Raw genomic sequence first — 17,308 nt, 5'->3', positions numbered from 1 at the left:
GAAAATCAGCCCATTGAAGTACCTTGGTTCAAAAAAATGTTTTGCTCAGTTAAAGGTTGTAGACACAAGAGTTTTAGGAATAACATATAGATTAAATTAAATGTGAGCATATTTCTCCATATTGGGGAACAACATGACCAAGTGGCCAATGTTGCTACTTAATCTGCAATCTAGGAGCAAACTATTGATGGACAGCTTTGGAACTTCTACTGCCCTTATGTAAAATTCTGAATCTTTATCCTTGAAATAGCTCCCTACCTCCAGAAGATAATACTGCCTCGGGGATCCTTCAAAGAGGCAATTAATCTTTGTACTGTAGGCATATGGATGTCCCCAGTTTATTGTAATCATGTTGCTAAAATAAATTTGAATCTTCTTAATTTTCTCCAGTAAGGCAGCAAATATTGCCTGTTATTAAATGCTCTATTGGTCCACTGAGTCATCAGTTGCTTATTTTAACTTCCAACATTTAAAAATCAGCTATCTGCTATTAGTACATTAAAGTTATTTTGGACTGTGTGGTATAATTAGTTCATGTTGTGCTAATATAAAATATTTTTAAATCCACAATTATAGAGGTTATACTTAAATACTTTCAATAAATAATATATTTTCTTCACATGCTTATTCATCATTGATAACATTGGAATAACAAAAAATAAAGGCCACAGTCTTAATATTTGTGATAGGAAATTTGGTTTTATTCATTATAATTTTGATACTTATAACTATTGTAATGGTAGTAAGTATGTGATTCAGAAGCTGAAATCAAAAAGAAAAGAAGGCAAACACATGTCTAACTGAACAACAACACAATCTTATGCACACCATTCAGGAATAAAAGCCATTGAATTAAATGCAGCACACCTCCACTCGCAGTTGAAATAAGTAAATGAATACTGCATATGTCATCATTCATAACTCCTGGGACAAATTTCCTAAGTCAGTCCAAAGCAATCTGCTTCAAATGTTTGTTTCAAACATATAAAATGCACACTTATGTTACCAAATGTTTAAAGCAGTAAAGATTTGAATAAATAATATATTTGAAATTAAAATATTTTACTTATGCATGCATTAATTATTCCACATAATTCACTAAGTAAAAGCTTTTGTGTAACAATGTGAAACTGCTAATTCCAGTAAATTATGCTTGAATAAATACACACATGCATATAAACATCTTCCACAAATTAATTGTTCATTCATTTCTAAATTTATTACAATGAACAACTGTCCATTTACCCTGAGCACTATCTATAGAGGTTCTTAGTATGGTAGCATATATAACTCATTTTCCAATCCTTCCAACAGTAATCCTATTGGCTGAGCTACACACACACACACACACACACACACACACACACACACACACACACACATGATGTGATCAAATGAAATAACATTTCATCGAATAAAAATGAGACAAGGTTATAAAAATATGAGGAATAAAAAATCTGAAATGCAGAAAATTTTGAGGTGTGCTTTTTACCAGGCAAAGCTGAATATGCTAAATGTCAATCTAAAAGAAGAAGGATATAAATTAAACAAAATGAATTTTATTAGAAATGCATTAAAAACAACTCTTAATCATCTTTACATATGGTTGCTGTTACTGTGATAATATCTGGAGTTTGGTACATTTGTAGCATCCACACTTTACAATAATTCCACCACATGTTGCATTTATAAAACTAAGATTCTATTATGCACAATAAATGAAAATAGCTAGTTATCTGCAAGTTATATACTTGGGATAAATTGTTCTTCATTGCATCCACAATGTCATTCACAAACCTGAAAAATAAAAAAGGATGAAGCACTATTAAATATTAAAGGAATACATGATTAGAATAAATAATAATACATAGAATAATTAGAATACATATTCTTCATATGAGTATTTAATTTTGTTTCTTAATATAAGCATATGGATGTGGACAGTGAAAACAACAAGAGTATGAAGTTTAAATAAGATTACACACATCAGTATGAATTTAATATGATGTTGCAGAAAAACATTTAGAACATATCAGTAACTCTGCCTTTTCCCATCTTCTTTACTTGATTTTTACTGCACCTCTATGTTTTACAATGCTTCTTCCATCTATTTTCCCCACAACAACAATCCTGTGACTTGGTTTGGGCTGACAGAATGCGACTGGCTGAAATTATCAAAGCAGTAATCTTTGGTATGTGATGGAGCAAGAAACTTACGAAATCATTAAGACTTTGAAATATAAAGATCCAAATTCAAGATACATATATGGTCACAGCATCTTTGGTAGGTAATGAAAGGAAGGAAAAAGAAAAGACTCAGGGTGCAACATTCAGTTTAACATGAGTTTGCCTAATGCAGTTCATTAAATCTTTAGAAAAAACCTAAAGCAAAAGAGAATGAATGAGCCAGCTTTAGTGAAAATTTATGGTAGTTGGCTTTCAATTCATTTTTCACTGTATTATTTTTATTACGTCTAAGGAAAGGAATAAAAAATAAATGATAGAATAAATTAGATTTTAGATTTATCTTTACACATTCCAGCTTTACTGAGTTTAAAAAGGAGGGTCACAAATAAAGTAAAAAATTCACAGAATATAGGAAATGGAAATCTCTCTTGAAAGTTTACAATGCATTGGGAATGTTTATTTGAATGTAAGTAAGCTCTTTCAAACCAAATGACAAGTTAAACATTTATATTTCTAGTATGGTTTATCTTGGCATTTCCTATGAAGGATATTGATGTTGAAATCAAGATGAATTAGGAATCCTTCTAACAGAACTTTAAAATGGAAAATCTTCCTTGCATTCAGAGTTTCAATACACATTCAGGTAAAATGGCTTAAAATGGTTATAGTTTCATTCAGAATGGAGATCTATTATTTATTTATTTATTTATTTAGCGTATGGTATATTATACATGGACTAGGAATACACACGGGTATTAACATTTTATCTAGATTAGTAAAACTTAACAAAATATAAATGTTAAAAAGTTCTATATTCAAATACCAATGTCTCTAGACCAGACATGTCAAATCCGCGATGTCACATGACGTTGCACATTGCCGGCAATGGGGTAGGCATGGTTTCCTCGTGACGCGTCCGGTCCGAGGGCCAGCAGTTTGACATCCCTGCTCTAGACTATCTAACCACTGAAGTGCAGAATTGAAGCATAGTAGAGAAACACTATCTTATAACTTATACTTTATAATTACCAGCACTGGAGACTTGGATTGTGGTCAGTGTTATCATGCTAGTAAAATAATTTTATCAGAAATAGTTCTGATAAGAAATATGTTATATTGGGGAAGTCGGTCATTGTGATTCGTCCCATTAACAGTTGATATGTTGGTTAAAACTGAACTAGGATTGTTCACATTCTTCAAAGGTAAATCAAAATAGAGGATGTGGACACTAGATGATGGTTGAAAATGACTTCATGGCACTTAATCAATCACTCAGTGAAAACATATTAGAAGCAATTGATTGATGCTCTTCTGATAATGCCACATCTTCATTTGCTCTTCCTTTTTCTTGCACTGAAGTCCGTATAACTGTCTGATGGCATCCCACTCATTTAGGCATAAGAAGTTATAGGAAGAAGTACCATTTATGTGCATCTTCCCATTTACCCAGTTCAATCTTGTTAATTGAAATTTAAACAATTTACAGGGCATCAAAATTTCAATTTTATTTTAGAATTTCATTCAAAAAGAAAAAAGAAAGGAAAATGACAATTCAGATTTTGCTAGCCTAGCATATACTGCATGGGACTCTTTGTAGATTGCGTTATAGCAGCAATTTTAGGATTGGCTAGGAGAAACTATAGCATTAGGAATCAATGTGAATCTGAACCACAAATCCAGGCTTTTTAGAAAAGAAGGCCATTGTTTGATACCTGGAAACTTGCATCCTTCAGAAAGAATTATGATGTCTGCACACTTTACCCAATTCAGCTGAAAAATGCATAGTCATTTGCAGATTTTCATTGCAATGGAAGACGTACAGTTTATGATTTTGATTCAGTCCTGAATCAAACTGGATTAGCCTTCAGATGAGTTGGATATTTTGTGGTTGGCCTTGGTCCTAAGACAACACTACATATATTTTATGCTTTGGATTCTGCTTCCTTTGTTCTAACATATTTATTCATTCATTAAATTCATACCTACAGCAATCAGCTGGATTCTGCTGATTTACAGTGTAATTAACAGCATAAACAAACCAATGTGATTTTTTTTCACAATATTTTTTTGTTTTATTCTGAATGTTAAAGTACAAGCTTCCAAAAAAGAAAACAACCAGAAATTTTACAAGAACAACACAAAATTAGACAAAATATTTTAAATGTGCATTAGAAAAAAAATAAATACACATATACATATGTTGTCCCTCTAGTTGAATACTGATTTAGAAATCAGTCCTACATCAAACTGGATAGCTTCCACATGAGTTGGTTAGTCTCTGTCCTAATAAAACACCATGTATATTTTGTGCTTTTAATTCTGCTTCCATTCATTCATTCATTCAATTTATTTATTTATCCTTCCATCTGTCTGTCCATCCGTCCATCCAGCAATCAGCTCAATTTTGCCGATTTACAGTGTAATTAACAGCATAAACAAACCAATATGATTTCTCGGGAGGAGAACATTCTGCCTTAAGGGAAAGTCATAATCTACAACTTTCAACGCCATTCAGTGTCCATTCAGAAATGGAAAATTCTTCAGCAGGGTCTATGGGGATTTAAGAATTTAATAGTAACCAATTAAAGTTTTCTAACAATATGAAGTATTTCATGTGGGCAGACAAATAATTTAAACAGAATCTAGAGTCTTGTGGCTACTATAGCATCTTTTTAATTTTTTTTAAAAAAAAACTATTTTACTTGCTATAATCTTTTCCATGTTCATAATAGCTTTATACTTGTGTTGAAATATCCTAAAATTGAAGAATGCACTATTAGCTGAATTCAATTGATTAAAAGTTGAGTTAAAAAAACACCTGTTATTGAGAAGATTAATTCTATTGCTCTTCTGTTCTCAACTGTACATTATGAAATTTAATTCCTATCAACACTAAATCACATATATAATGCCTATGCAGATTTGTGTCTTATTTATTAACTTTCCTTAGCATTTTTTGTATATGGGTAAGACCTTCAATTGCAGTGTTTACAAGGAATTTGCCATAGAAAGTCTGACAGGAGTTTCCCCGACTCTCTGTATTACAAACATTTCAACACCTGGATATTGGCAGCCTCCATTTTCCAAGACTTGTCCTTCAGTTGTAAGTTTGGCCACAGTGACTACATTCCAAAAGCAGATGGCTGCTATTAGCCATATAATTATTTTTAAAAGGCTTATTCTTTTACCCAATTTACCATGCTCAGATATCACCCAAAGTACAATATTGCTCAGATCAAACAATGTTTGTTCTCCTTCAATGAACCACCTATTTTGAGTGACCTCCAATTAAATAAATAAAAAGTCTACTATGAAAATTGATATATGGACTAAAATCAAGATTCAAACTACTGCAACCTTAAAGGTTTTGGAAGAAAGTAGCTATTATTTCAGTTAAGGAGGTTTTGCCACTCTCTGCCTTCAAGCTACAATAAACAGATTGTTTTGTTCATGACAGCAAGAAACAGATTTTCTATTTATCATCCAGTGGGTTGATCTGAAATAGCAATGGGAACAAAATTAGGCATTTCTAAAATGCAAATATTTACTGTAAAACTCTACTTTCCTTACTGTATATTCTTATTTTTATTGCCTAAATTTTATCCAAATGTTTCTGATAAAGCAATTAAAATTTTTCATTAAATGATAAAAGCATATACCAGCATAAACTTGTAATTCTAAGAAAAATATGAAAATCTATTTGGTATGTTCTCTTGGACCGAAAAGGAATTCCATGGTAGTAGATTGTATATATTGAGGCAAGAAGGAGCAATGGCTCCTTAAAAAAATAAAATAAAATAAAATCACAGCACCACATTACAAAAATGAGGAAAAAAGAAATAATTAAATAAAACCAATAATACTCAAGAACAAAAAGATATAGAACCAAACAAATGGCCCTAATGGTTATTTCTAACCAAGACAAATTGTCTACTGTTCAAATATTTTTTCTTATGTTCTTCCTATTTGGAAAGTTGTTAAATCAATAAAGATACATTTACTTTGAGCAGTACCTAAAGCTTGGAAACAATAAACTATGATCTAGTTTCTGATGTCACATGAAGCTAATGAAAATGTGATACAACTAAAAAGAATTGTAGCTCTGATCTCTCTGGCATGGACACCATGTTCCTTCATAGCCATAAAATCTAAAACAGCTTAGAAAATCACACATTTGTCTTTCTTTCATATCATAAGCTATTGTGATTTTTTTTAACAAATACTATTGTCAGAATAATTCCTATTCCCACCTACCTTATTTAGGTTTACTATTATCACCATGTATAATTTATTGTAGCCTCTTTACATGGCTTGGGTCCGGGATAGTTGAGGGAACACCTGCTGCCAGCATCAAGTTCCCTTCATCCAGTGCGCTCGCAGAGGGAGGGTCTTCTCAGGGTGCCGCCGGTAAAAGATTGCCGGTGGATAACACCCAGGGGGAGGGCCTTTTCTGTGGGTGCACCTGCCCTCTGGAACCAGCTGCCCGTGGAGCTCAGGACTGCCCCTGACCTATGTTCATTCCGCCGGGACCTGAAGACTTGGCTCTTTGAGCTCTCTGACCCAGGCTGAGAATTTTAACTGAGAATTTTAACTGGGGTTTTATTTTCAGTGATAATTTAATCTTTTAATTGTCTTTTAACTTTGTATTTTATATTGGTGTGATTTTAAAATGCCCTGTAAACCGCCCTGAGTCCTTCGGGAAAGGGTGGTATATAAATCTAATAAAATAAATAAATAAATAAAAATACATCAAGATCAATTAGCACATGCTGCTTGTCTAAACTGTATTACATAAAGGTATGTTTTCTGTTATGTTTTCCAGCAGCAGAACCATACACCCAAGTTTATGAATTATGTCTCTGCACTAACAAACTGTTCAGACAAATAAAAAATATCACCATTTTGTTACAGGAGGTAGTGAATTATTTGTCAATTAGAATTAAATCTGCTAATATTAAACTGAACTCATATATGTTTCAAATATTGTTTGAATCATCTATTATGTTTTATCAAATGTGTTCATCAAAAGCTTTTGTCACTATGTAGTTTTTATTCCTGTTTTGTAAATATGTGACACTTTTGTTAAAAAGAGGTTAGTCTGAGTTTGTGGCACAGAGAACAAATGATGCAGTTTAGGCAACTTTAGGTCATTCTCAAACTTATAGGCTGACCTCCCAACCAGAAAACTAGACATTTATTTCCATAAATAAATAACAAACACAAATATTCTGTTACATGTTACAAGCCAACAAGGGTACACAACTAAAATTATTTCATTAGCAATGAATCTGATACTAATCACTCACATTTATCTCTATTTGCTTCTGCTTCTTCACTTTCAGTATCAGCTGGCAAAATCCATGGCTGGTGAGCAAGCTGAAGTTGTTGTAGGAAGTCATCCTGCCACAAAAATAATTCAGTCAGGACAGAAATTAGGTTTGCAATTAATTGAATTGATTCTTTAATTAAAAACAATTACAGATACTCCTGATTAATCTGGTAATCTTCTTCCTCTATTTCAAGGATTTTTCAGGAAGAGACAAGGAAAATTCTGTGGATGTGTAAAACATATATTAATCAGTAGAATTGCTTAAGAACTAATTAAGAATTGTCTAAAAGCTATTTCTAGTCTCACAAAACAGATGCTGAACTGACTGCATATCACAGCTACGTAACCTACAAGATTATTTATGGAACACAGCAATGGAAATCCAACTGAAAGGGGTGTCAAACTCAATTTCATTGAGGGCCGCATCAGCATTGCGGTTGCCCTCAGGGGGATGGGTGGGTGTGGCCAGGGTAGGCATGGGTGGGTGTGGCCAGGGTAGGCACGGCCTATTGGGTGGGCGTGGCTGGAGTGCATGTGGCCTACTGGGTGAGCATGGCCAGCTCTACATCATTCACGTCAAGGGTATCTATGGGGGCCTGGGCAGGAGTGGGACAGATCTGAGGGTCTCTGGCAGAAGGAGATGGCACCGGGGCAAGTGTCAAGGCATGGTCCACTGGAGGAGCCTCACTTTTCCTCTCAGGCCATGCGGGGGAGGGCTGGATGGTGGCATGGAGGTCAAATGCCCAGCCCAGCCCTCAAGCACTCGCGGCACTAAGCCCAGCCGCACTTCCCCAAGGGGGTGGCCAGCAGCACTTACCTCCTCCTCAAGACTGCTGCTGCTGTGCTTACTCTCCTTAGCTAGGTTGCTCACGATGGGTACGAGGGCAAAGTCAAGAGGGAGGCCCACTCCCTCTCCATGTGAGGAGACGTGGCTTTATATCCAAAGCTTCCTTAGCAAAAGGATGGGAGACCCCCCAGGATATGCCAGGAGGAGGGGGCAAGGGGATGGTGAAAGGGCAGCAGGGAAGGACTAAGGCAGGACTTCCCTCAGACCCTCCCTCTCCTTCCTTCCTTCTTTCCTTCCTTCTTTCCTTCCTTCCTTCCTTCCTAAGAGTGGTAGGAAAATATTTGAGATGAAGGAGGGAGAAAAACAGCACATGACCCTTGCCTACTTCACATATCCGGCTTGGTGGGCTCTGGGGGAGGGGATGCCATGAGCAGCACGAGAGTTGATGTTACCTGTGCAATGCTGCCCAGGCCCCAGCCTACCCAGTTTTGCCAGGCAGCAGGGTGCTCTCCTCACAGTGCCGAGAGGCTGAGCTGGGTGGCATGAATCTGAAGAGAAGCGCAACACTGCCCAGCCCCTAGCCGGCCCGAAGTAGGCAGGGCCATGTGCTGGCCACTTCCAGGCAATGGTGCATTTCTTCATTCATCACAAAGGGTGATACCTCCCCAGCGCGCGTCCAGGGGGTGGGGCTGATGCAGCAGGGGCTGGTCCCTCGCTGTTTCCATATGGCCTTGTGGAGCTAAGACTGAATGCATTTCAGCATAGATGGCTACCACGAAACTGTACATTGGCTCCCGGCCAGCCTGGGCCGGAGGCAAGGTAGCGGGGGCTGTTCCCTCAGTGTTTCCAGGATAGCTTCACAGGCCACATGAAACCACTTCACAGGCCGGATCCGGTCCCCGGGCCTTGTGTTTGACATGTCTGTGCTACAGGAAGGCCCTGGGCTGCATAACTAATGCAAGTAATTATGCTAATTTTTTAAAGTGCCTTTTTTTTAAAAAAAGTATTTATTACTTTATTTTTTAACTTCTACCCCATCTTTCTGGTTATATAAGCTCTCAAAACAGCATGCAACAAGGAGCAAATTATAAAACTTGCAGTAAAATCAGTAATTCAGCCTCTCCTTCCTGCTTCTGGGATGCCTTAACTTAATATCTTTACCCCAAATTACACCAAGAGTAAAAGCAATTTTTTAACTGAGTGAATCAGTAAAAGGAAGAATCTGGTGCTTTTTTGTTCTTGCTGAATGAAAATGCTCAAAAATACTTTAGTTACATATTAGTGTGGAAGCTGAGTGCTGGTCCAAGCCTCAGGTCTTGAATGACCCAACTTCAGAACAAAATAGGAGTATGTTATTGTCACCACCAAAGCAAGATCTTCTATCATCACCTCAGAGAAAGTAGAGGGCTACAATTCTGTAAGGAGACTTAGCAAGAGACCTCACGGAAATTCTTTTGAATATCTAGGACTTTTTGGATTTAACCATATTATTATTTTATTTATATCCACCTTTCAACTCAAGCAGAAATTTGAGGGCAGCTGCTAAAATTTCAAACCAAAAACAAAATACAGAAATTTAAAAATGCTATACAATATCAACATCAATTAAAAGCCTGGCAAAAGAGATGGATCACTACAAATTTCCTAAATATTGAGTGGATGTGGGAAATGCATTCTGTATATTGGAAGCAATGCAGGATATGTAAATTTATGCAAATTTAATTAATCCAGTAAAACTCATATGGTTAACCTTCTACTCTTTCTTTAATCTTTATGACATCCCTAACAAAGCTGACACATTGACAGGTCAACTCTGTGTAGAAAAGTAGCAAACAAATGAATGTTGATATACATTGAACAGCTGTAAGTTATAATAGAATCCAGATTTCTTTCAGGCCAATAGCCCACATTTTAAAACTGCTAATTGAACAGGGAGGACATTATTTCATACTGTGGGGCCCTGTTGCAAATTTAATTCAGAATTCATAGGAGGATGATCTCCCAGACACTGGTTCTATATTGTTTGGAGTGCTGTAATTATGCAGTGAGTTCTTTTTATTAAACAGAATTTATCTATGAAAATAAAAATGAATATCTTAGATTTATAAAGCACTTCTTTGGGTAACCAACAAGGCAAAGACTTTTCAGAGAATGTGCAGCAATTTCAGAGAAATAATATTAAATAATATTATTTAATAATATTACATCTAGACTAAGTTCTACACACATTATATGCTTCTCATTTTCATTTTCACAGCATTTTTATATGTGTTTTTCTCACCCATAGTCTTTTTCATTTGATCATTCATAGTATTTTATACTTATCAGCATAACTACTAAGCTTGTAAGCCGCCCTGAGTCTTCGGAGAAGGGCGGGATATAAATGGAATTAAAATAAATAAATAAATATACATTGTGATATTCTATACATAATTCCTTTCACTCAGTTCCAAGTAGCTTCTATATTCTCTTTCTTTATATCTATTCACCATTCACCTAGTTGGTGAAACTCTCATCATCCATCCGTCCTTCACTTATACACTCTATTTTTCATCTTTAAAAAAATCCAATCAATCATACTTTTAGATTCCTATTGATTCTTTTGAATTTATGAATTGAATTGTGTGTAAACCTGGACTATGAAAAAGCTAGACAGAAAAAAAAGTAACTTGTTTGAGCTGTGGTGCTGGAGAAGGCTCCTGCACATTCTTTTGACAGCAAAGGTGACAGACAAACAAATTATGAGATCAAACTCACTGAAAAAGGCAGTTATCCTTGGAATGGTCCGCAGTAAAAGGAAACAAGGCCACTAAGAAAGAAGATGGCTACAGGCTAGCAAAGCTGACACCAGCCAGAGCATAAAACAACTGAAAGAACTCATACAATATTGGAAAATGTGGAGAGAGCTGGACCATAGATTTGGATATAACTGAATGGATATCATTATACAGTACTAAAGCAATAAACAGGGGTTTTTCTAAGCAGATGTCCATCAAGCTGTTGCCATTGTCATTCTTAATCATTCAAGTTGGATCTCTGAATGGCCCAATTGCTCTCTCGTTTCCTTCCCTTCCAAAGCCCAATTTTACTCCAAAGATTCTCGCACCAGTCTATGCAAGCCTTGATTTGCAATCCAGAGAGTAACTTGCAACCTCCCAACTGAAAGGTATTTGCAATGTCCTGAGACATATTCATGATGTTTCTTTCTACAGGTTAGCTTTAATTTTCCCTATGCCCTTGAAGGAAAAAAATGGATATTAAAACAAAGAAACCAATGTTCAAACAAAAAACCTTAGAATCTCTTTCAATGTTAGTAGTAAAACATAGCAAACTAGAAAACAAAAGCTTGTTGTCTGGATGTTTTCTTTTCTTGCCAACCCAATACACCTAAGTCCTGAACTCACAAGCACAACTGGAGCCAGAGTTTCCATTAGTAAGCAAGGTGGTTGTTTAAGAGAGTCATGCCTCATTTCATGAATTTTTTTGGCCAAAGTTGTTAAGCGAATGTCTTGATTTGAAGTGAATCACGTGGTCATTAAGCAAACCCTAATTCACCCCATTGGCTTTGTTCATTGGAAGCTGGTGGGGAAGGTCGGAATTAGTGATCATTTTATGTTGGAACACTGCAACTGTTCTAGGTAATGAGAGTTGCCAAGCACTCTAATTTTGATCACGTGGGCTATCACAATGATTGTGTCTAAGCATAAGTCATAAGTTACAATGGCACTGGAAAAAGTGACAGTTATAAGTCATTTTTCCAGTGCCCTTGTAACTTCAAATAGTTGCTAAATGAATGGTTGTAGATTGAGGACTACCAGTATACAGGTGCTAAGACCTATCACAGACTCCAAAGAATAATGGTCTGAAGTGAAGCATGAAGAATCTACACTTCATAAAAGAAAGGAGGAAACAGTAATGCTATGATGTATAGATGTATCTGTCCCACTTGCAATTAGAGAAATATTTGAAGACTAAAGATTAAATGTGTATATTTGCATGTAGAAAAGAATTTAAATCATTAGTTTACACAGAACGTAGCAATAACAAAAACATTTATCCATGTTATACTGCTTGGTTTGAATTTGAACTAAGCTAGTAATGTAACACACCTGCAAGTTTGCTATACATTTTCCATGCCAACAGAGCTGAGGGTATGTGTACAAGCACTCAGATCATCAGACAACTTATAATTCTTTCAGACAGGATAGCAAAACTAAAACCTTGGACTTTTTACAAAAAGAACTTTACAGCTGACAGGCAAGTCTTTGCCAAATTCTTCATGTATCCCTGCCTTAAAAATGTTTATAATGTGGTTTCTTCCATAAAGAAAATAAAAGTTTTAAAGCATTTCATCTATTAGAAATAGGGCATGGAAAACTGTGCACTAGAGGCCTCTAATTTGGGAAAACAAGAAAAATAAATGATAAAAACTGTTCTGAATTGTATTGTTCAAGCGCTATGTACTTTTTATATCACAGGTTAGTATGCATGGTAAAATACAAAATTGGAGGCTAAAATTGCTAACTAAAGCACAAAAGAATTAAAGGCTGCTTAGGGTATCTTTCCTCCATGAGATCTAACCTGTTCCATGATTCAACTACAGTCCTTAGTTTAGCATTAAGTCAGCAAATGAATAGGAGGAGCTAAGAGGTAGATCTTGGTTGTTGGTGGACACAGCCCCTAGATTGCCAAAAACCTTCTCACTTGTAAATCACTGTGCCACAAGAGTCTATGATGACAAAGAAAGGAGAAGGCATACTGACTTCTTTTGATGACCAAAGGCCAATATTTTTAAAAATATATTTTTAAAAAACAAAGCATTCAGCCAATATGTTTCATTTTCAAGCCAAACACTGAAAAGGAAAATAAATGTATAAACGAATACGCATGCATAAATGGCATGCTATGTGCAATGTATGTATGTGTGTTTGTGTACATACATGCATGCACAGAATCTTGGGAGCAATTAAAGTGTTACCAGCAAGAAGCATTAAATAACAGATACAAATAATGAATTTCTTTTCATCTAACTAATATTTTAATTAATCTTAAAGTTTGATAAGTGCATTAGAGAATAATTATAAGGCTAATACAGAAATAAAGTGAAGCTGTGTTACAGTATTCTAATTCTTTTTAAAAAAAACTTACTTCAGACATACTGCTTCTTTGAGTAATATTTCCTAGAGTAACTCCAGTTGTTTCAAGATGCCCTGTAGGACTGGTGATGGTCCTTCCAAGTTGATTCTTTGATATTAAAGACTGGCTTCTTTGCATACTAATAGTTCCTTCTTTGTTTCCTTGGTTGTTAGGGGAAACAGGTCTTTGTAACAAAGTATTTGGGGTTGCAGATCTGTTTAGTGGAGTTGGCAGCCCAGAAGATCTGCTGGGCTGTGTATTGGAAGACTGAGGTCTACTGTTTGTAACAGTGGAGACTAGCAGGCTATTGTTGCTGGATAATGGTGGTGATTTGTTTCTCTGAAGCTGGAGCTGAATATCTTTTCCACTCTGAACTGGTCCTGAATCTTGGCTAAGGGTTATTTTAAAATTTCCTTGGTGATCTAGTGGAATTACATGAGTTGATTGCCCACTGGTATTTCTTGATAATCTTCCTTCTTCCCACAGTGCTAGGTCCTTTGCAATGTCTGCATATTACAAAAATTTGGCATTATAATGGAAGAAAAAAAATAAGAAAAACTTTATAATTAATATAATATAATCAGCTTCATTCTAACCCAAGCAAACTGTTAATAGGCTATACTACTAAGTCATTTTCAACTGGAAAAATTTGAATGCCTTTTGAAGCATCACTCTTATGAAGAGTGGACTTCTTCTGGGAGCATCTATGATGAGATTCCCACTAAAATGAACTGAATGTTTTGGTGTTTTGGAAATCCACAGAAAATCACATTTGGAAAAGAGAAAAAAGTATCTGCTTTGTTTTCAATACATGACAAATCTTATTGCATTCTTTGACCAAGTGACAAAATCAGTGGATCAGAGTAATGCTGTGGATATAATTTACTTGGACTTCAGTAAGGCATTTGATAAAGTAGATCACAAACTACTACTTGATAAGATAGAAAAATGTGGGTTAGACACCATCACCACTAGATGGATTCGTAGCTAGCTGACTGGCCGTACTCAGCGTGTCCTCAATGGAACCGCATCTACATGGAGGGAAGTGTGTAGTGGGGTGCCCAGGGCTCTGTTCTGGGCCCAATGCTCTTCAACATCTTCATCAACGATTTGGATGAGGGGATAGATGGGGAACTCATCAAATTTGCAGACGACACCAAGCTGGCAAGAATAGCCAACATTCCAGAAGACAGGCTTAATATACAGGAGGATCTGGACAGACTTGAACACTGGGCGCTATCTAACAAAATGAAATTCAATGATGGGAAAAGTACAGTTGTACATTTAGGCAAGAAAAAAATGTACAGGTATAGTATAGGGGGTACCTTGCTCAATAGTAGTAATTGTGAGAGAGATCTGGGAGTCCTAGTGGACAATCACTGAAATATGAGCCAGCAGTTTTCTGCAGCTGCCAAAAAAGCCAACATAGTGCTAGGCTGCATTAACAGAGGGATAGAATCAAGATCACGTGAAGTGCTAATACCACTTTACAATGCCTTGGTAAGGCCACACTTGGAATACTGCATCCAGTTTTGTTCACCACGATGTAAAAAAAGATGTTGAGACTCTGAAAAGAGTACAGAGAAGAGGAACAAAGATGATTAGGGGACTGGACATATAAGGAATGGCTGCTGGAATTAGGTATGTCTAGTTTAATGAAGGTAAAGGTTTAATGAAGGTAAAGGGACATGGTGGCTCAGTTGGTTAGGATGCTGAGATTGTCAATCAAATGGTCGGCAGTTTGGCAGGTCGAATCCTGAGTGCCGTGTAACAGAGTGAGCGCCTGTTACTCATCCCAGCTTCTGCCAACCTAGCAGTTCGAAAGCACATAAAAATGCAAGTAGAAAAATAGGGACCACTACGGTGGGAAGGTAACAGCGTTCTGTGTGCTTTTGGTGTCTAGTCATGCCAGCCACATGACCATGGAGACGTCCTCGGACAAGTGCTGGCTCTTTGGCTTTGAAACGGAGATGAACACCAGCCCCTAGAGTTGGAAACGACTAGCACGCATGTGCGGGGGAACCTTTACCTTTACCTTAGTTTAATGAAGAGAAGTATGAGGGGGAACATGATAGCAGTGTTCCAATATCTCAGGGGCTGCCACAAAGAAGAGGGAGTCAAGCTATTCTCCAAAGCACCCGAAGGCAGGAAAAAAAGCAATGGATGGAAACTAATCAAGAAGAGAAGCACCTAGAACTAAGAAGAAACTTCCTGACAGTTAGAACAATTAACCAGTGGAACAACCTGCCTCCAGAAGCTGTGAATGCTCCAACACTGGAAGTTTTTAAGAAGAGACTGGACAGCCATTTGTCTGAAATGGTATAGGGTTTCCTGCCTGAGCAGGGGGTTGGACTAAATGACCTCCAAGGTCCCTTCCAACTTTACTATTATGATAAGATTATGATTATGAAATATGTTAGAGTATGAGAGAGAAAGTTTTCCATTCTTAGCCCTGCTGGATCTTGAATGTTTCCTGTACTTTTCTAACCATGAATATTTGCAGGTCTTTGATACATTTAATGCGAGACAAGAGGCTTACATATCTTTTTGATTTCTCATTCTCTCTAATCAATCAGCCCATGCCAGTAAATTATTGTCCTTTTTGAAGAGGTGCCAGGAAGAGGTATATTATATATTCAAAGTGTGTCCATGACCTTCATTACATTTACAAGATCAGCCATTTTGGGAATGCCTGATCCTTCTTCATTATTTCCCCAAAGTACGTCTATTATTATTCACAGCATTTTTCTCAGACTTTCCTTCCAGAAGTAAAAATAGCCTTCATGACAAACTCATAAACTATTTAAAGGTTGATATATATATATATATTTATGAACAGTTAACGTAATTATTTCCCCTCCTCAGTTTTGGATCTATATGTTTAGATTATATTAAAATAAGCCAGAAGTTCATATGAACTTTGAATTTCATCAACTTTTTATTGAACTCACAAAAGTGTTCATCGACTTTTTCATCAATTTTTTACTGAACTCCCAAAAGATGACATTTATAGATATTAATTCCAAAATGAAAGAAATGACTATATGAAAATTTCAAAATACTATCAATATCCTTGTTATGTTTTTGGTTATTTTTAGCCTGTACCCAGTAAATAACATTTCTCTTATCTTTATATGTTTTCCCAGAAATTGCATACTAAATAATAGGAAGGTTGAACATATTTTGAAATATGGCAAGGCCAAATATGTCTGTTATCATCAGCTATATAAACATATATGTGCACATACATAGCCATACATAAACACATTATCACTCCCCTTTTATAATCAAAATGAGTTGCAGCACCAAAAGCTCTGCATTTATTTCTCTATATGATTCCATTCCCTCCTGTACGTTTACCCAGTCTGGTTCTTAACAAAAATCTGTCCTAGTTCATACTTCTCCTCAGTGGTGGGATTCAGACAGTTTGCACCAGTTCAGCAGAACTGGTAGCTAATTTTTTGTTGCCCAGGCTCAGAATGGACTTCCAGAAGTGGCATCCACACAGAAAACCCTTTGTTCACATATTTGAATCCCACCACTGCTTCTACTCAAAATTATTCATGAAACAGAAAATTGTTAATAAGCAAACTTTTCATATTTTAATGGCTATCTGATAATCTGACAAGTAATAAGATTGTAATTCCATAGTGACTGCCTCAAATAATATAAATTGCTGCATTCTGATAATCAGTTTGCATATGTAGACTACTAAGAAAACTTCTAGAATAAACATGCACACAAAGAATAGCATATAAGTTATTTTTATAGAAATTAACTCTTATTCTGCTCTCAAATTGGAATAACCTTATTAAATGGGTCTTTTATTCTCAATTACTTATAATTTTCAGATATTTGCCCCAGATATT

The 17,308-nt window shown here is 36.1% G+C and overlaps 1 protein-coding gene across 1 annotated transcript in view; it reads right to left on the bottom strand.

The window, feature by feature from the left end:
• Positions 1-4,672: 4,672 nt before the first annotated feature.
• LOC310638961 (uncharacterized protein C8orf34 homolog) overlaps positions 4,673-17,308 on the bottom strand; it is a gene marked incomplete at its 3' end in the record, with an annotated part of 92,737 nt that continues 80,101 nt past the window's right edge. Inside the window, exons 12-14 of the mRNA XM_083360322.1 lie at positions 13,452-13,945; positions 7,494-7,587; positions 4,673-4,737 (exon numbers count right to left, since the gene is read on the bottom strand). Of these exons, the coding sequence (XP_083216448.1) occupies positions 4,673-4,737; positions 7,494-7,587; positions 13,452-13,945 (653 nt within the window). The remainder of the gene's footprint in view (positions 4,738-7,493; positions 7,588-13,451; positions 13,946-17,308) is intronic.

This window comes from Vipera ursinii (assembly GCF_947247035.1).
Source record: "Vipera ursinii genome assembly, chromosome: 3".
Lineage (NCBI taxonomy): Eukaryota > Metazoa > Chordata > Lepidosauria > Squamata > Viperidae > Vipera > Vipera ursinii.
This window is presented reverse-complemented; position numbering and strand designations above follow the sequence as displayed.